Here is a 20,666-nt window from a genome sequence, read left to right as displayed (position 1 = left end):
GAAAAGGAATAAGTTCTAGCTTTTATGCACGGATGGCGCCAATGAAGAAACACTAAGTGACCCCGGCAGATTACGAATAATCTGGGGGTTAAATAGATGTTTCCCACGAGGGTTAAGTCCGGCAAAGATGGTTGTTCTTCTGATGACCTGCAAAACAGACACCGTGAGCTCGTCACTGAGAAGGGGGGGGGGTACCTCCTTGTGACCACCCTCCGGCTTGAGAATCAGACTAGATTGCTCTTGAATATAAGTGTATATTAAGAGAAATGACTAGAGCAGATATCAGATAATATATGAAGATATAAGATGATAATAAGATGATGATACCGTTCCAAGGTGTTGGAGTATTTATAGCCGAATGTAGGTGTCCAAGAAGGTACAGCCGGCTGTATAATATTCCTTTTCTACCAAACTGTGGGCTACGCACGTGCCGTGCTGGTGGTTGGTGGGTAGGCAGCGGCTGATAGTGACATGGCCGGCTGTGTACTATTCATTTTCCACCAACTGCAGGCTATGTACGTGCCACCACAAGGGTTGGTGAGTAGGCAGCGGCTGATAGTGACATTAAGTACTAGAGCGTGCTGCTCGTCGTACTGTTGTCAGTGAGCTGTCGCAGCTTTGGTCAGATCTTTTGTCCATACCTTGGCAGGTATAGTACAAAAGGTCCTCCAGTAGCGTACGGACTGGCTCATTTGGGCGGGAGAATTCCCGGCTTGCTCATTCCCTCTTCAGGTGACATTACTGAATTATTTGAGAGTTAGTGCCTTGTGCGTGTAGCCTTGCTGTTAGTGCGGGTAGCCTTCCCTGATGGCTAGTATCCGCAGCTGCGGGAACAGGCGGAGTACGTCACCATTGGGAGGCTTCTCCTGCGGGAACAGCTTGCGTACTGCGCGTAAGGACGTCATCTCTCTGAGCATGGTTGGTCCTGCGGATCCAGTTGGTCTTTGTGCAGACGTCCCTCTAAGGTGAGTCTTGCGGGTTCAATTGCGCAGACGTCCCTGTTTAAGGTGAGTCTTGCGGGTCCAACCGCGCAGACGTCCCTGTTCAAGGTGAGTCTTGCGGATCCAACTGGGCTCTGCTGGGACCTACCTCTTCACCCATATAGCCATGTGAGTCTCATAATCTCATTTTGACCTAATTTTCTCTAGAGTACTCTCAAGCACCATTAAATATAATAACATGAAATGCTTATGCGGCGACAGCCATGAGGAAAAAATAATCATTCAATGAAGTGATTTGAAGATGCATTATTTGCTCAATTATAATTTAATAATTAAAAAAGAAAAAGAAGAAGAAGATCGAGAGGTTTATGCCCCTCCCGGCCTCCCCCAACTTTCGCCAACTTAAGCGTCGATTTATGGTGGTTTCACCCTCGAAGTGGGGCCAATATTGCCAGGGCCGTCTCCAAGAATTTATATGCCTCGGTCGAGCCGAAATAAAAAGACCCGTAGACTCTAACGAGTAACAAAATATAAGCAAAAAAAAAAGGTCTTATGTAAATGGTTGGTTTAAACAATTAAATTTTTAAATGGGCTTACTTAGTTATAATTTAGATTGTGTAAAAAACTTTTTGTATAAAAATAAGATTAAAAATGTCTCAAGTGAGACTAGAACCTACAACCTTTTGGTTAGGAGTCATACCCTTTTGCCACTATACCAAACTTGATAATTTCCTTTTATCGATAGTTCATTTTCTATTCGTTTGTCCAATTCACGAAACTCAGGATTTAATTTCTTAATTAAACGATCTTCAAACAATACGAGTATAATATAACAAAATATCCAAATTTATAACTTATTATTACATTTTTATAATATTTCAAAGTGAAAGGTTCAAATTGTAATTTTACTTTAATTTTCTTTCTTAAAACAACTAGATTTTACAATGGCCTTAACTGTAAAATATTTAAAATAATATATAATATTTGTTTTTTTTTACCCAGCCCAAACCCACCTCGTCATCCCCTACCTCGCTTTTCCGGCAACAGCCAGAATCCGGCCAGAAAAATCCGGGGACCATAAAAACGCCTTAAAACGTACGTTATAAATCAATTAAATCTCGTAAAGCATTTAGACTATAACGGAGAAACATTAATCATCGATCATTACGCGGTATAACAATGTGCGTTTCGATCCCGAACCCGTCGGAATTTTTATAAAATCGCAATAATGATTTTTAAACATTATACGTTTCAATTAATTTTGTGCCCCTGAAAATTAAGTGCCCCGGCCGATCGTCCGCTTTGCCCTATGCCTCGGCCGGCCATGAATATTGCCATTTGACACTGTAACACCCCGGCTTAAGCGGAAATGCCCGAGTGTGACGTACAGATTGCTCAAACACACGTGACACTATTAAGTGACCATAATAACATTAATTCATTTAATAAGCCAAGTAACACAAGTTCGAAAGTAACAATACAAGTTTAAACCAAAACATAATCATAACAATAGTTCTTTTATTGAAATACCCTAAGTAATCTAAGTGTCTTCAATACTTCAACCTCTAATCACGGTACCTGTAACATATGTATAAAATATGGTCAACTATAAATATAGCTGGTGAGTTTCCACAGTTTAAATACGTACATAAAAACCATACAATTCATAGACATGTGATAAACGAGCAAGTAAGTCCTTTCCAGTTGGTACAACCAACGTACTTGGATAATCGCGCAAGTAAGGTCCTTTCCAATTGGTAACAACCAACGTACTTGGATAATGAGGCCCTTTTCCACTCGATACAAACGGACCAGAGTGCAAAGGGGGGCGTATGATCATACTTAATGAGGCTTCCCAATCGTGCAAGTAATACAAGTAACACACAAGTCCATATACGAATTGTAGTTTTGTAATAGAAGAAACAATGCTTGAATTTTTATAAGGATACATATGCTACCCCAAAACATTAAAAAGGGGTGGTGAAAAACTCACCTTAGTAGTTGTGGTGAAAAAGGAATAAGAATAACTTGAAGACGTCAAAGGAAACCGAAGCGGTCAATCCGTACGAACTATAAATAAGAATAAACACGACTTTTAACGGCTATTCTAACGGGATTCTAAAGTTGATTAATTGCACGAGTAATTTTTAGAATTTAGTTATTATTTTATAATTTTATTACGAATCTTATGGCTCTTACATTATTATATTATTATTTATGTTTTAACGACGACTTGGTTATTAGTACAATTTAAGCACTTTAATGGCGAGAAAACAAAGTTTATATGTTCGAAAAGCTTGAACTATTGTTCACAAATCGAAAATATAATTGTTGCTTTAACAAAACGATTTTTAGAGAATTAAAGTTTACTTTGCGATTATTACACGATTTTTAATAACGACTTATGAAAACAAGAAACTTGATTTTTATATGTAAAATAGTGAGATATATTTTATAGTTAATTTACATAATTTTTATTTAATTTAAAAAGGTTTTTATAAATTTATTATGATTATTAATTGATTAAAATGATTTATTAATTAATAATAAACTGGAAAAATGTTTAAATAAAAAAATATGCGATTGACCCGGGTTTCGAACCCGGGTCTTGGTGGTATAAGTTCTGGGTATTATCCAACTGCTCTAGTGACAATATTCATTTATAGTATGGTTTTTAATACTTAAATATACCATTAGCTTTGAAATGGATTTTAATAATAATAATAATAACAATACAGGGCCCAACACAAAAAGAAAAAAAACGCTTGACCCGGGTTTCGAACCCGGGTCTCATGTTTACAATGTTAACGATTTAACCAGTTGGACTAGGAAGCAATTCAATGAAGTTATGGAAACAGTTTACTTTAAACAGATGTTCAACTTCATCTTCTTCATCTTCAAGAACATAAACGCTAATTTATCAATTGGGTTTCTGTTCCATGTTCGTTATAATTAGACTAGGGGTTTTGTTTATTGGTGTAACGACATTAACAAGCATATATTAATTACCTTATAAGGTTTTGTTTTGACCGAAACCCAGTTGCCGGAAAAGTAACAAGAAAGCTCCCAATTACAGACAAATCGGTGTATTAGAGGGGGATTGAGAGGAATGAGCGAGTTGTTTATAAGTTTAGTCGTCTATTTATACTAGGTGGAGGAGCGTCTTCACATTAATTCGTTGATTTGATTTTCTGGATTTTCCGGCGACCATTATGGGTCTATTTACGGCGAATAAACGCAATTAACTTTTTGGTTAATGTTTTATATTGACGGAGAAACGCGTTTACATATTTATTTGGTTAAAACAACGAAGTTTGGTAGTGTTTGGGTTGCCTCCGGCGCCGATTCCGGCGGCCGGAAAAACGTGAGGTGGGGGGGGGGGACGGGATAGGGTTGGGTTTATTTAATAATATAATTTAAATATTATTTACACTTTGGACCCTGCAGTTTCATAAACATTTTAAATGATGTTTAATATCTTTTAAGCTATAATAAGTTTTTAGATTTTACACTTTTTGCCCAAACTTTATATTATAAGGTCTTCGGTTTTGGATTATTTACGCGTTTTACTCACGCGGCTCGATTAACGTCAATGTTCGGGAATTTATAAACATAACAACGAACAACGAATAAAGAACATTAAATGTCGGGAATCACTTTATTAAAATATATTTAATACATCGAAACGACCCAACGGGTCGGGTTTACAATACGAACACGAATCGAAAATTGACGAATTTCACAGCATTCCCTACTTTTGAAAATTTCGTCCCGAAATTAGGTTTAAGAATCTGTATCAAACAAATGGGGGTACTTAGTTCGCATTTGGTCTTCCCGCTCCCAAGTAAATTCAGCGCCTCGTTTAGATTCCCAACGAACCTTTACCAAGGGTATGCGGCTACGTTTGGTCTCTTTGTCCATGCGGTCCATAATTTCCACCGGCTTCTCAACAAAGTGCATAGATTAATCGATGCGCACTTCGTCAAGTGGTATGTGGAGATTCTCCTCGGCTAAGCATTTCTTAAGGTTCGACACATGGAACGTCGGATGAATATTCGCGAGTTCTTGCGGAAGTTCAAGAGTATAGGCCACGCTACCAACACGGTTGAGAATTTTGAAAGGTCCAACATATCGAGGAGATAGTTTGCCTTTCTTACCGAAACGAACAACACCCTTCCAAGGAGATACCTTGAGAAGAACACGATCATCAACGCTGAACTCGAGAGGTCGTCGACGATTATCCGCGTAGCTCTTTTGGCGACTACGAGCGGTTAAGAGATTTTGTCGAATTTGTGTGATTCGATCAGTGGTCTCTTGGACAAGTTCAGGGCCGGTGATTTGGGTTTCACCAATCTCATTCCAACTAATCGGAGAACGACACTTACGACCATAGAGTGATTCGAATGGAGCCATACCGATGCTTGTATGAAAACTGTTATTGTAGGAGAACTCAATTAGATGAAGATGAGAATCCCAGTTTCCACCAAAATCCAAAACACAAGACCTAAGCATATCCTCAAGCGTTTGAATCGTCCGCTCGAATTGCCCATCGGTTTGAGGATGATAGGCGGTACTAAGGTTCAAACGAGTTCCCAACGCAGTTTGCAGAGATGACCAAAAGTGAGAAGTAAAACGACTATCATGATCGGAAATAATACGCAAGGGTACACCATGACAGCACACGATACGTTGAACATAGATTTGAGCAAGTTGATCAACCGAGAATTTTTCATTGATCGGAATGAAGTGCGCGGACTTAGTCAAACGGTCAACAATAACCCAAATTCCATCGTGGCGGTTTCGAGTGGTTGGAAGTTTAAACACAAAATCCATGGTCACATCTTCCCATTTCCAAATCGGGATGGGCGGTTGCACGAGTAAACCAGATGGTCGCTGATGCTTGGCCTTAACTTTAGCGCAAGTAAGGCACCTTGCGACGTACAATGCAATGTCTTTCTTCATACCAGGCCACCAAAATATGGACCGTAAGTCGAAATACATCTTATCTGCACCAGGATGAATGGAATATCGCGACTTATGAGCTTCGTCCATGATGAAAGTACGAAGATCGTCACGATTGGGAACCCACAAACGATTAAGGTAATACAAAAAACCATTGCGCTTAGTTTCGAGTTGAAGCTCAGCGCCACAAGACATCTCGTCGTGCATATTACCCTCAGTGACAGAGACATGTTGAGCTTCAAAGATTCGGAGTTGGAGATCGGTTTGGACGGTCACACTATGAAGCAAGATAGATTTCACATGAGTTTTTCGGCTAAGGGCATCGGCTACAACATTCGCTTTACCGGGGTGGTAGCGAATTTCGCATTCGTAATCACTAAGTAATTCGGCCCATCGACGTTGCCGCATATTTAAATCCTTTTGGTCAAAAATGTGTTGAAGACTCTTGTGGTCGGTGAATACCACACATTTTGTGCCATAAAGGTAATGTCTCCAAATTTTTAACGCAAAAACCACAGCACCGAGCTCGAGATCATGCGTCGTGTAATTCCTTTCATGAACTTTGCGTTGCCGTGAAGCGTAGGCGATGACTTTACCTCGTTGCATAAGGACACAACCGAGGCCTTGATTAGAAGCATCGCAATAGACAACAAAGTCCTCGTTGCCCTCGGGGAGAGCAAGGATTGGCGCATCGCAAAGCATACGTTTGAGAGTTTGGAATGCTTCATCTTGCTTTGGCCCCCACACGAAAGGCTTGTCTTTGTGAGTCAAAGCGGTTAGGGGCAAAGCAAGATGGGAGTGAAGTACGAATAACGAAGCCGAGTATGAGGCATTCTTGGCTGGGCTGAGAATTGCGCGCAAGATGGGAGTGAAACACTTGGAAGCCCACGTGGATTCCATGTTAGTAGCCAATCAAATCAACGGGACGTACACGGCCGTGAATGACACAATGGCCCTGTACCTCGCACAAGAAAAATCCCTTATGCGCGGTTTCAACGACTGCAAAGTCATACACGTCAAGCGAAGTGAAAACAAATCTGCGGATGCGTTAAGCAAGCTTGCATCGTTAGCCTTCACCCACTTAGGAAAGGACATCCGCATTGAACTCCTCGAGACACCTTCGGTCCCGCACAAGGAAATTTGTGTCATCCAAACCGGCACAGAAACATGGATGACACCAATAATAAATTACCTTGTGGCAGGTACACTACCAGAGTCAAAAGCACAGGCAAGAAAACTACGCTGTAAAGCACTGAATTATCAACTCATCGATGACATCCTTTACAGACGTAACTTTCTTGGCCCACTCTTAAGATGCGTGGACAACCAAGATGCTGACTACCTCCTAAGGGAAGTACACGAAGGCATCTGTGGAGTACACGCAGGTCCCCGCGCTGTTGTAGCTAAGCTAAACAACGCGGGATACTTTTGGCCGGGGATGCATACGGATGCGCTGGCATACATCAGAAAATGTAGGTCTTGCCAGCTCTACGCACCCAACACACACCGCCCGAAGAACGAACTTGTTCCAGTCACCTCTTCATGGCCATTTCAGAAGTGGGCCATCGATGTGACAGGCCCATTTCCTACAGCAGCAGGAAATGTTCAGTTCCTAGTGGTAGCCATCGACTACTTCACAAAGTGGATAGAAGCAAAACCCTTAGCCCAAACAACCGCGAAACATATCAAAAAATTTATTTGGGAATTTATTATTTGTCGTTTTGGACTTCCACAGAATTTGGTGAGCGATAACGGCACCAAGTTTGCTGACAAGAAACTACAACAGTGGCTGAAAGAACTTCAAATCACCCACACCTTTACCTCAGTGGCACACCCGCAAGGTAATGGTGAGGTGGAAAGAGCAAATAAGAGCATCGTCGAAGGCATCAAGAAAAGACTCTTGGAACACAGATCCGGCTGGGTGGACGAGCTTCCGCAAGTCCTTTGGGCAAACAGAACGCTGAAGAAGGCCAGTACGGGAGAAACCCCATTCAGTCTCACTTATGGCACTGAAGCCATGGTCCCGGTCGAAATTGGTTTACCCTCACCAAGGGTCTTGATTCAGCCAGAAGACAATGATGCGGAAAGACGGTTGGACCTTATGCTAACCTAGGAACGCAGAGACTTAGCCGCAGTGCGTGAAGAGAACTACAAGCGACAAATGCAAAAGTACTACAACACGCGGGTAAAACTCTACAACTTCAATGTAAGAGACTACATACTGCGTAACAACGAGGCTTCGAACCAAGAACGCCCGGGAAAGCTGGCCCCGGTCTGGGAAGGGCCATACATTATCAAAGAAGTCCTGGGAAAGGGCGCATACCGGCTCGAAAGGCTCGATGGCACTCCCATCCCAATAACATGGAATGGAGCTCAATTACGCAAATGTTATATGTAGATCAATTCCAAACTTGTAAAAAAAAGGCTTAGAGCCACTTCTAATGGAAATGATTCTCCTTTCACAATGTGTTGATAGCCTTACCTTTATACTTATGAACTTCCCACACTGATGTGCCGGTATTCACCGCATAAATGGGGGAAGAAGTAAGTCGTTACGTGTGGAAGGCGGCAAAACCCGCATAAACACAACGCTAGAAATCTCAAGTTTTAAGGAAAACCTACACGCAGGTCAGATGTAAGTAAAGTTTAGCCATCCTTGTAAGTGCAAGTGACGGTCTTACCCGCACAATCACGAACAAGGAAGCAAAACTTCAACCTATCATCTACCACGTTCAAAGGTTAACTTATTCTGAACACTTAGAAAATTTCAATGGAAAAGATGAGGAAAACTTCCACGCAGGTCAGATATAAGTAAAGCCATCCTACTAAGTGTAAGTGACGGTCATACCCGCACAATCATGAAAGAGGAAGTGAAACAAACTTATAATTTACCACGTTAAAAAGTTAACTTATCAAAGTACTAAAGAAATTGCTAAGTTAGATTAAAACATGCGTAAAATAAACAAGGCAAAGAACTAACACAATCTTTATTCCATCAAATTCAAATATTACAAAGATAGCTATACAAAAGCAAAAATCTACGCTAATGGTGGAAAGGGATCTTCAGAATCAAGCTTCAGGACCACTTCCACTTGGACCCGCTCCATCAGTAGAGCGTGGTGGTTCAAGAAAAGCTTTAAGGATAGCTAGCCCATCATCAGCAGCAGCGACTTCGTTCACCTTCTCCACCACCGGATGCGGGAAGGCGGCATACTGGTTCACTGCTTGGTCATAAACAGCTTCAGTATCCACATCATACAAAGGGAAGTTGGAAGGCGGGATGCCTTTCTCAACGAACCCTATACCAAGCAGGAAGCCGGCCTTTTCCCCATCCTCATGAGAAGCGTTGAGGGCTGCGCTCATAGCATCGTCATAAGACGTATCTGAGAAGACCCGATGCACAACCTACAAAGAAAAAATACAAGTATCAAAACCTTTTCTATTTACAAAGAAAAGCGTAAAGAAATGAAAAGCTTACCTGAGACAACGCTTCTCGAAGAAGCCATTCCTTGGCAACCAGAGCTTCTTGGAGGGCGGCTTGAGCTTGGGTACAAGCGCGTTCGGCTTCACTTTTATTGAGGTTGGCAAGCAACACTTCCTTTGCAGCAGCCTCTTCGACGCCCTTTAGCTTCCGCTCAGTGTGGTCAAGCACGCCCCTCTGGTCCAGGATCTCTTGGAGCTTCTTCGCGTCCTCCATCGCCAAGGCATCATGAGCCTGTTGAAGCGCCTCTAATTTAGCTTTAAGTTCCTCATTCTCGAGGCGTAGAGGCTCAGCAACAGCTTCAGCCTTGGTGGTCCTTTCAGTTGCGTTCCTGGCAGCTTCCTTAGCCAGCCGAAGCTGTTCATTAACAGCTTGGGCAGCCTTGGAACGGGTCTCGAGACGGGCCTGAACCTCAACTTCAAGGGCCTTGAACGCCTTCTCCTTCTCTGCAGCCGCGGCGGAAAGCCTCCTGTTCTCCTCCCGGACAGCCCGCGCCTGAGCCACTTCTTGAATGCGAGCTGCTTTTAACTTGTCGTTTTCACGACAAAGCAGCTCGACGTGCGGCTGCATCCGGGCCAGGAGAACCCGAAGCTCATTGGTTAGCCTACCCTCCTGGTAGCTAGCCATGGCTTCCCCCAACGCACCACTGGGAGCTGCGTGACGAGCCCAATCCACGCACTCCACAGGGGTGCGAAGGGTTGTTCCTCGGCGGATGTTCCATCGTGGAACATACACTTCATTGGAATCCGACACTGCAAAAAACAAAAAGCAGTTAGGAAAAGATGATAAAAAAAAAAACAAATATAATAAAAGGCCAAGAGAACCCTACGCACCTGTAGGGTCAATAACAGGCCGATAGCCGCCAAACCCGTCATCTGAACCCAAGGGAAATCCGTCCAAGAGGTCAGGTAGACGGGAAGGAGACAGAGGTTGGCGAGAAGCCCCATGCATACCTGAAGGATCGGCCGTCGAGGCCGATGACGGAGGAGGCATGGTGAAGTCCGCCGCGGTCGCCAGCTGCGGGGTCCGCAGCAAAAGTAACCGCCGGCTCGGTGAAAGATGAGGTAAAAATGGCACTCACAGCCGGCGGTGACGTCATCACAGCAGGAACAGTCGGCTCAAAGGAGTGAGCAACTGAACCAGCGGAAGCAGGCGCAGGCGCCTGGGTCGTCGCCTCAGGTAGGCTGACCAAGCCTACCGTCATGGGCGGAGGGGTACTCTGCGCTCCACCCTGGAATGCGTCAACATCCACGCCTGCACAAAGAAGATAAGTATTAATGATGGAAGACTATGAAGTTAAAGATAAAGGAAGTTTGTACTTACGGGTTTTCTTGAGCCTGAAAGTGCGGACGGGCGGGATGAACCCGATGGAGCCGGCCTCTTCACGCCGGTCACCATTGTCATCCTGGGCCCTCCGGAGGTAACAATCGTCGCAGCCTCCGGAGCGGTGGTCTTATCACCACCGGGATTCCCCGCCACCTCTTCGCTCTCGGTCTCCGAATCAGACCGAGGCGCCGGATCGGCAGTGGAGGCCACCTTCTCCTTCCCCTTTCCGCCGGCAGCCTTCTTCTTCCGCACCAACGGAGGACCATCTGCGGATTCCTCATCAGAACATACGATTAGAGGAATTCCAGCAGAGGTTTCAACATTGAGGGGTCGAGGGTTGAATAGCGCCTTACCTGGCCGCCTGGCGCTCAGGATCTCGTGGCCTAGCGGGTAGACCTCCACGAACCGATCCGCCGTTTGTTATATGATGGGCAACTCGTTCTCGTCTAGAGCGCGAGTACCCATCCGAGCGGGACCGTCAGCCTCCCGCGGGTACATGAGCGACTGCAAGTCGTTCCCCTCTGAAATAAACAGGAAAAAAGTTAGAAGAGATTCTAAATCAACAAAAAGAAACAAAGCATACCGTAAGGAACAGAGTTCGAACCGTATTCGAGGACGATCGGGATCTTTCGCGCATCCGCATCCTTCCACACCCGGCTCATCCCGAGCATTACCATCCCGGACTCCGCAAACCGGTAAACCGGAGATTGGATTCGGGATATCTTCGAAAACCATTCCGCCTCCTCGTAGTTGGAGGCGTGAAGGCCGGGAAGTGCTTGCCCATTTTTGAACTTCATGGCAAGGGGGATGGCGCGAGCGGAAATGTAGAAGAACTCCCGCTTCCACGAGCGAAGACTGCGCTCGGTTGCGGAAATCTTCAAACCCTTAATCCGGGTTATCAACGTATACCACCCCTGGATGCACCTCCAAGAGTAGAAGGTCATCAGGCGGTCAACATAGGGCTCAATGCCCAGAATCCGGCACACCCACTCGAAGTGCCGAATCTTGGCAATCGCCATCGGGTGCACCTCGGTCAGGTGCACACCGTGCCTCTCCAGGACACGGTACACAAACTTTGTCAATGGGAACCTAAGATTCCCATAAACAAAGAATGCAGCATATACCCCGATCTTGCCTCTGGGGGCATCGTACACTGTCTGATGGGGTTCAGGAAACTCAGGCTCGAGAGACTCGAGCATGAACTTCCTGATGACGTACTGATACAGATCGACAGGCAAAGCACACTGGCACTCGCCAGCAGTACTCTTGTCGTCGGCTGTAGATTCGAGATCACGAGACGACATCTTGCAGATGAAAGAAAACGATTTCGAGAAAAGGCTCGACTGAAAAGTTGAGTATTCACCGGAAATCGTTCTGAAGATGAAGAGAAAAGTGAAAGTGTGAATTACAAAGAACCCTCTCCCCCTTTATATACTAATCGCAATTAATGCGATGAATTTAATGCGGAGGAGAGGGAAATCGAAGGTGCAATGAAACTATGACACGTGGCAAAAAGCAAGCTGGCAACAGCTGTTGAAAGGACGCATACCATTAATTTCGCGGCCACGCGCCCGAAAAAACGGGCCCACGCGCCTGAAAAAGCGTCTGGAATGACCGGGTACTGTCACGTCACCATAACTTCCTGCACGTCCTGACACAGTCTTGGCAGCACTTTGAATCAAGTCTTGGCAGCCCCGGTGAGATCTAATGTACTCGACCTGTGGTATGAAGTCCCAACAACATACACCCCCAACCGATCTCCACACAGACCACGAATCCTAAGCTAAAGCATAAGCTTCTCGTGTCGTGTTGGGTTATGTTGTTTGTATCAGACGGTTGTTTCCTGTAAATAGACTCTGGAACCTGTTACTGTGAATCTTTTTTTTTTTTTGGTGTATACGAAAAACATCAAACTCGAGGGCTAAAGTTTTTTCAGTTTCTAGTTTGTTAATGTTTTAAGTTTTGTTTACTAAAGCAACTCATGTATGTATTGAACTGCTTTATATGACAATTAGTTCAAAATATCTTTTACATTTTTGAGAACACAATAATATCATTGTATAGAGTCCTAACTTGGTACTTTTGGCGTTTTACAATCTCCCAATGTGATCGTTTAGTTCAGTTTGATATAAATCTAGGTGGTCAAAGTTGCAAGGCTTGCTCGAGCTCAAGTCGGCTTTGACTTCTTCAGCTTAACTATTAGTTAGACTCGTATTTAATTTCCATTTAAAACAATGGCAAAAGACGGATACCTACATTTGCTGCTTACTAGGAAACGTGTGGTCATTGACGTTTTATTTGTGCTTAAATATACATATATATCTTGTATATGTGATGAAAATTATAGAATATTAATTTGCATGCTAAATCCAAATTATGACAGTATGAGAGGTGTTAACAGTCTGGTGATGGAGATGAATTAGTGTGAATAGGTCATTGAGAGCCAATTGAGGAAGGTGGTGAGTTAGGACTTAGGAGTATGAGGGGAAGGGCAGATTGTGTGGAAGATGTATGAGTTGGTATAGGGAGGCTATTAATGAGGTAAGTGGCTGTGGTAAAAGCAAAATGACCAAAAAACAGTGGGAAGGTTTGCATGGGAAAGAAGAGATAATCCGGTTTTGTCGATGTTGGTGTTCAACATAGCCCTTGTGTTTCGGAGTGCGTGTGGTGGAGATGCAAAGTGAGAGGAATCACAGAGTTAAGATGAGGAATACGTTTAAGATATTCGCCACCATTATTTACAAATATTGTTTTATATTGATTTGGAAATAGTTTTGAACTAGTTTTTGAAATCGAATAAAAGTAGAGAGTCCAGTTTTTGTTGAGAGGATAAAGCCAGACGTACTTTGTGATTTGCCTACAAAAATAGTATAATACTAGTAAGTTGCCCACGTGTTGCAACAGAATTTTATGTGTGCAAGATGTTTTTTTCCCTGTTCCTAGTAAATATTTATAATTTAAAGAAGCAAATCCAATGATAATACAAAGAGACATTGAAACTTCTTAGGCCAAAATTCAATAACCCTTCTTGTTTGGCGAATAAGTAAAAAATTTTCATGAGATGTATGACCCCTGCCTTAAAAGTAGAATGTGTAATGTCATCCATATTGACGATCGAGATCAGAATTGCCAATTTCAGTGATCTTTGTTTGTTCTTGTTTAGAAGTCAAAGCCTAGCTCGATTCTAAGGACTCTTAAGTGCCCTTCTCTATTGGTAGCTCTCCTCAGTAATCCTTTGATTCTGCCTATTAAAGTAGTATCCGCTATCTTTCTTCAGTACTGGCTTTTTGAGTCCATCTATGAAACATTGAAACCTAGCTATATGAACATACATATTATAGGATCCTAATCAAATAGTTCGAAGGCTTTGAGCAAGTTTTGTAGGATAAGTACCTTAAGAAATATTGATATTTGATAGTATAAATCATGGTGAGTTGGTAACTTTGAGTATATGAATATTATATGAGCTACGTTTAGTAAACCAGTGTTTCGGGTCTATGAAATTCACTTTCTCTATAAATTTAGAAGGAAAAAAAAATAGAGTAACAATTGAAACATATCCCACTTGAAATCTCAATAACAAAGAAAAGTTTGATAAAAAATTTAGTGACCCTACATATTTATAGGGTTACTACTATTTAAGTATTTGTCAATCCATATGATGTTGTTACTTGTAAGTGTATAAAATAGTAAGTGTATAAAATAGAGACAAACCAATAAGATAATTGTTTGTGAGTAATATAGAGATAGTTATATGATGCAAGAAGTTTAAAAAATAAGTTCTTTAGTTAAATTATATAGATAAAGATAGATATTCGGATAAGAATGCTCTAATGATAGGTGTAGTTAGAGGCTTAATACTTGGGGGTTTACCTAAGAAGTATTAAGTTTCTTTGTTGACCCTGTACAAAGTCTTTTAAATTTATAACATTTACCAGGGTATTTCTCCTATACCCTTAAGAAAACAAGAGGTTTCAGTTGGATATCATATTATTGCATTGTTGAGGAGTTGATATGAAAATTTGTTTTTGTCTATTGAAGTTCTCCCTCTTTGAGATAACTAAATTGCTAATTGTTTTGTTTAAAACCCTAGCTATTGAAGATCATCTTTCCTTGATTTGATTTGCAATTCTCTACTACACCAAGCAGTTGTTTTTAGATTTGATTCTAGTATTGCATATATAGTTGTAATCTTTGGGTAAAGTTTTGGCAGCTTAATCGCATTTCTTGAGTTCATTTGTGTTTGTGTTGGATGTCAAACATTGTTTTTGCAAAAGTTTACAAAACAACTCTCCCTCATACTGTTCGTACAATTAAAAATCATTATATTTTGATATATTCGGAATGCAAGCAACTCTTGATAGAATTAAAACAATAGTGGCTTTAGGCAAGAGATGAACACAATTTCAATTCTTTGCCCTTTATCCGGTAATGCCTCGAAGTCAATAAACCATTTATTATTTATTGTAGGTTGGTGATATCGTATGGAATAACATTGAAATACAGTGTAAAACTTCGTTCGAAACGGTGCTCCAGAAAGACGAAACAATGCTTTAATTCGGGTGTTTGAACTTACAATTAACAAAAATTAAGTCGTCTGGATCACCATTTCGAGCTAAGTTTTACATCAATCAACTCGTATCCTCCTTCCGATCAAAGGCCCTAAAACAATATTTTGAAATTTGGAAAAAAGTATAACGACGTTAAGTTATTTTTAACGTCAGACCATTGGGGGCTAACTTTTTTAAATTTGGAACCGCCAGTGATAATAAAATAAATAGAAATTATTATCAGCAAATATCAGTTAATAGGAATTATTAAAATCTAATAAATTTTTTTTTTTTTCAAAATATAATTTGTGTTCGAAAACTAATTGGATTACATCGAAACAGAAGGCAAGCGGGCAACAAGCTGCGCCGCTACTCCTTTTTGAATCGCAAAACCCAATCTTTTAAAAACTATATTTGCTGATCTTGGAGTCATAACATTACTATGCATGACCCGCTGAACACGGGTAAGTAGCTCCACAGCTTCAGGCGCGAGGAAACCAAAAGTGTCAAAAGCAAAAGGAATAAATACATGTTGGTTGTCAAGACACGCCTTTTCATATTTTGCCACCTTACCTGAAGCAGCTTTTACTGCGGCTTGACCGACCGCGAAACCACTACTCCCTAAGCCCACCAAAGGAGAAACCCCTGTTAAATCCACACACACGTGTTTCCCTCCTATCCATCCAAACACCAAAATGTCAGCCGGTCGAAGAGATGATCTTCCCTCCGACGGGTCAGTCAGGAAATTCACAGGTGCTTCTTTCTTAACAGAAATTCCAGCTCGCCTGAATATATCAAAGAGCACATCCCTAACCAGATCGTGTCGGTACTTGAACCCCGGGAGCTCTTTACAGTGCACCGCGTGCTCCCCATATGAGTCTAAACACGCTTTACGACAAACAGGACATATCTCATCAACCGGAAATAGAGGAATCATAAGGCGATACTTAAGGATACTACGATACTCCACTTGAGACATATGCTGGCTTAACCCATCTATAGGGATAACAAGAAGAAAATCTTGAGCATATGGTGCTTGTAGACACTCAAAAATGGCTTTTTGTCTGCTTGTCATGTTAAAGTGTGACAAGCAGACAATCTTTTATTTAGTGTCAATCTATAGGGATAGCAAGAAAAAAATCTTGAGCATGTGGTTTTTGTAGACACTCAAAAATGGCCTTTTGTCTGCTTGTCATGTTAAAGTGTGACAAGCAGACAGTCTTTTATTTAATATCTAATAAACCAAAAATATATACTGCATGTGGTATAGTTTAATGTCAATCTTTTATTTGATTGGTAGATAGTTTATCTAGGTACTTTTTGAGGCTAGTTACTAGCTAGGCCTCTCTTGAAAATAGCTAAGTTAAATGACAACCAAATTATGATTACTTTCTACAAATGTTTTTTGAAAAAATTCTTAAAATAGCCTCTTTTAGAGAGAAAAAGTCCAAAATAGTTTTTTTTTCTCAAAATTTTTTAGAATTTAAACTTTTTAGACGCATTTGGAAAAGATAATAATATAGAGGGAGTAGACTAAATAACTAAGAAAAGTTAGGGAGGATACCAGATTTGAGAAAATAATGAAAGGAAAGTCCAAATAATTTTGAAATCTTGGAGTAAAAATTCAAATTTCTACTAAATTTTTTTTTCTCAAAAAATCGTCTTGAGAGACTGTTTTTTTTATGTTTCCTACATTTTCTGTCCATATTTTCAAATTTTAGGAAAAAGAGATTTTCAAACCTCGTCTTGAGAGACGAGATTTTACCACCACCACCACCACCCACTGTTCGCCTTCTACCACCACCACTACCGCCACCATCCACTACCACCGCCACCACCCACCGTTCGCCACCACCACCATCCACCCTCGCCACCATCCATCACCACCACCACCCACTGTCCTCCACCCGACAGTAAAGATGAAGATAAAGATGAAAATGAAGAAGAAAAAGAAGAAGAAGAAGAAGAAGAAGAAGAAGAAGATGATGATGATGATGATGATGGAGAAGACGGTGGTCGTGGAGAACGGTGGGTGGTGGTGATGGATGGTGGTGGCAGACGATGGTGATGGGTGGTGATCGATGGTAGTGGCGGACAGTGGGTGGTGGTGGTGGTGGATGGTGGCGGTAGAAGGCGAACAGTGGGTGGTGGTGGTGGTAGAATTTCGTCTCTCAAGACGAGATTTGAAAATCTCTTTTTCCTAAAATTTGAAAATATGGACGGAAATGGTAGGAAACATAAAAAACAGTCTCTCAAGACGGTCTTTTGAGAAAAAAAATTTAATAGAAATTTGAACTTTTATTACAAGATTTCAAAATTATTTGAACTTTCCCTTCATTATTATCTTTTTCCAATGCATTTAGAGAGTCCAAATTTTAAAAAATTCTGAAAAAAAGGAGAATTTTCTCCCTCTGAAAAAAGCTATTTTAAAAATTTTTCTATTCTTTTTCTCTTCTCAACGCATGCATAACACCACAAAAGTCAATATTTCAACCACAAATCAGATAATACTTTAAAAAAATTCAAACTTTAGACCAACCAAAGAAGATAAATCAAAGCTCGCTTCCCAATAATTAAAAAACCAGATTAAAATATAACTCATAACTAAACTACAAAATGTATTTAACAACTATCTAATGTAATCCTAAAAAAAATGAGAATTCATGTACTTATGTTATGGCTTTAAATGAAATGGTAAAATTGCACTTCTTCCATGCCCAAATGAAAAGAAACCTCTTCTAATTCGGCTATTGCTACTGTTACCGCTACTACTGCAACCATCGTTTACTTCAATTAAATCTACATGATTCAACGAGTTTCTAATTTCTTGAACGGCCAAATAAAGTTGTCGGTCTGCAGCCGAATCCATGGAAATCGATCTACGAATCGATTGAATCAAGAATTGCTCATCACCCTTTCGTCTCGTATTAACGCCAATGCATTCATCTCCCATGCTTGAATTATATCCATATCTTTTCCTTAACTTCTCCATGAGTTTTCTAGCAACGGGTTCCCGAGGTTCACGAGAATCCAGACTCTGGTCTTCTCTTGCCAAGTGTCGCCTCCCCTCACCGACACACTCACTTCCTACACCACCACCACCATCGTCACAGCTTAACTCAATCACAACATAATCTTGATCATCAGAAGACTGAGGTGGTGGGTGCTCGGGTACCGGAACATGTGGCGGTATCGAAATGGAAATGCTATTCCGACAAAGCGGGCAATTCGGATTGTTTTGTAACCAGACATCAATGCAGTCTATATGAAACACATGTGCACAGTTTGGTATGATTCTCAGCTTCTCGTTATCTTCAAACTCTCCAAGACACACAGCACATTCATTGTCAGAATTCGTTTGTTTCTGAAACCGGAATACGGGTATTGAGCGGATAACGGATTCATGAAGACCAGTGAACTCCGGTGAAGAAGGGACAAGAGGGTAATGGTGGTTGGTGTTTCGAGAGAGTGAAAACCGGCGGAGGATATCGATTCCGTGCCAATTGAGGCAGCATTTGATGACAAAGATATAGTAAAAGACAAGAAGTAAGATGGTGGCAAAGATTCCTATGATGGCAACTGCTATGAATGGGAAGCTTGCATGGGATTCTGATGATGATGGTGATCCATGAATCTGGTTCATGTGTGGGATTCATGGAGATGTGTGTGATTGGATCTTGATGGATTTGATTTGAGCATCTTGAAAGACAGATTTGTGAGTATTAAAATATGCACACACATACAAACATGTTATGTATATTAATATTAATAGTGTGTATGAGAGAGAAAGGTTATGGGGTGCACAAATGTGTTAGGTTTTATGTGATTTACAGAAAGGGTAATTAATGTGGGAAAGGTTAAAGTTTAGGTTTGACTCCAATCATATCATTGTGTACTCATCTTCATTTGTGTGTGAACGAACGAGAGAGAAGTGATCTGTGTTAGTTATTCAGTTTTGTTGTGAATCAGAGAGGTGTAATTAATGTGTGAAAGGTCAAAGTATAGGTTTGACTACTCTTGTTCCTTTCAGATGAAGACTCTATAATGTCAATTTAAAAAAGGGCACCTTTTTAATTAATATTGAACTTTATTAGGAATGAATTTTTTTTTTGAATTAAGTAAATTTGTTTTTCTTTGTGGATTTGAATCCATAACTTTCTATTTTATACCTTAACTACTTTATCATTACATTAAAGTGAGAATGATTAAATTCGAGCATTCACATTTAAATGTCTGAAACCCACTTTTTTTATATAAATTTAGAGGAAATATAGGAAAATTAGTAAAAACACTCCTATTTTGGGATCTCTTTAATAAAGAAAAATTTAATAAAAAGAATATTGACGCTCTATATTTAAAGAGTTATTATTCATCAACCTATATAATTTTGTGATTATATAAAATCGAGACATAACAATGAAGTAATTGTTTGTGAATAAGTTAGATATAGAGATAGGGAATTGGATGTGAGATATTTTTAAAAAAGTTTACAAGTTTAGAGAATAATGTGTTTTTAGTTAAATTTTATAGATGATAAAGAACTAGATGAGAATACTCTTAAAAACTCTAATCCAAAATACATAGTTGATTTTTTTCCCTCTCCTGAAGTGGTGGTCACTACCCATCTCTCAAAAATAGGTTGATTTGATAAAAAGAATGTCCTTGTATATATCTCAAGGTAAAGAACAATTCATTCTAGGCCTACTTAATCTAAAAAATGGAACAAACAATGGGCATATATATGGTAGCTCCATCCACTAGGGCATGTGTACTGGTCCACACCCAGCAAAGCCGCATCAGATTTATCGTTGCTTGGAATGTCGGAGCTTGACCAACACCACCTCCCCCCCCCCCCAACGCATCTGCTCTCCACGTCTACTTCGATGTTGTGTAGCTCCTGCCAAACGCCCTCCACACCCCAAAAGTGTTGCAACGCTTGTTGTTGAATATGTTTCCTCCACTCATTGGGCGTAGAGCACCATCGATGCTCTTACACTTGTTTGTTTTAACCATCTACTTATCCATAGTGGTTTTCGTGTGCAATTTGCATGAGAGATTCAAAATGTGACCTGCATACTTTTGCTAATTGTATATGTGCTCGTATAATTACAAGTTTATAACTATGCACCAAATGAATATAATTATGCAATAAGATATGTAATTATGTACCGCACACGTATATGATTATTCATTTTTATGTATGTAACTAAGCATTGTCATGATATAGTTAAGTAACACTCTCTATATAATTATATATTATCGTCAATATTTATATACTCATGTATATATATAAACCCTTTTCTATATATATAGGACGAGTTAAAGTAAAAAAATATAGTTTTCTAAAAAGAGTAAAAACAGATGTTGGCCCTTGGATTTAAGATCTAGTAATTGAGATTAGTAGTT

At 40.7% G+C, this 20,666-nt stretch overlaps 1 protein-coding gene across 1 annotated transcript; it reads right to left on the bottom strand.

Annotated features, from left to right (window-relative positions):
- Positions 1–17,912: 17,912 nt before the first annotated feature.
- LOC143535965 (RING-H2 finger protein ATL16) lies at positions 17,913–18,903 on the bottom strand. The gene has a single exon (XM_077030069.1). The coding sequence runs from the start codon at positions 18,901–18,903 to the stop codon at positions 17,935–17,937; it is 969 nt and encodes a 322-aa protein (XP_076886184.1). The 3' UTR covers positions 17,913–17,934.
- Positions 18,904–20,666: the final 1,763 nt, after the last annotated feature.

This window comes from Bidens hawaiensis, unplaced genomic scaffold (genome assembly GCF_021521415.1).
Source record: "Bidens hawaiensis isolate Kalapana, Puna unplaced genomic scaffold, B.hawaiensis_p1.1 tig00010730_1, whole genome shotgun sequence".
Lineage (NCBI taxonomy): Eukaryota > Viridiplantae > Streptophyta > Magnoliopsida > Asterales > Asteraceae > Bidens > Bidens hawaiensis.
Note: the sequence above shows the minus strand (reverse complement) of the source record. Positions and strands in the feature narration are given on the sequence as shown.

Coding starts and splice junctions, on each gene's coding strand:
- LOC143535965 (XM_077030069.1), bottom strand. CDS start 18,903: ATGAACCAGATTCATGGATCACCATCATCATCAGAATCCCATGCAAGC.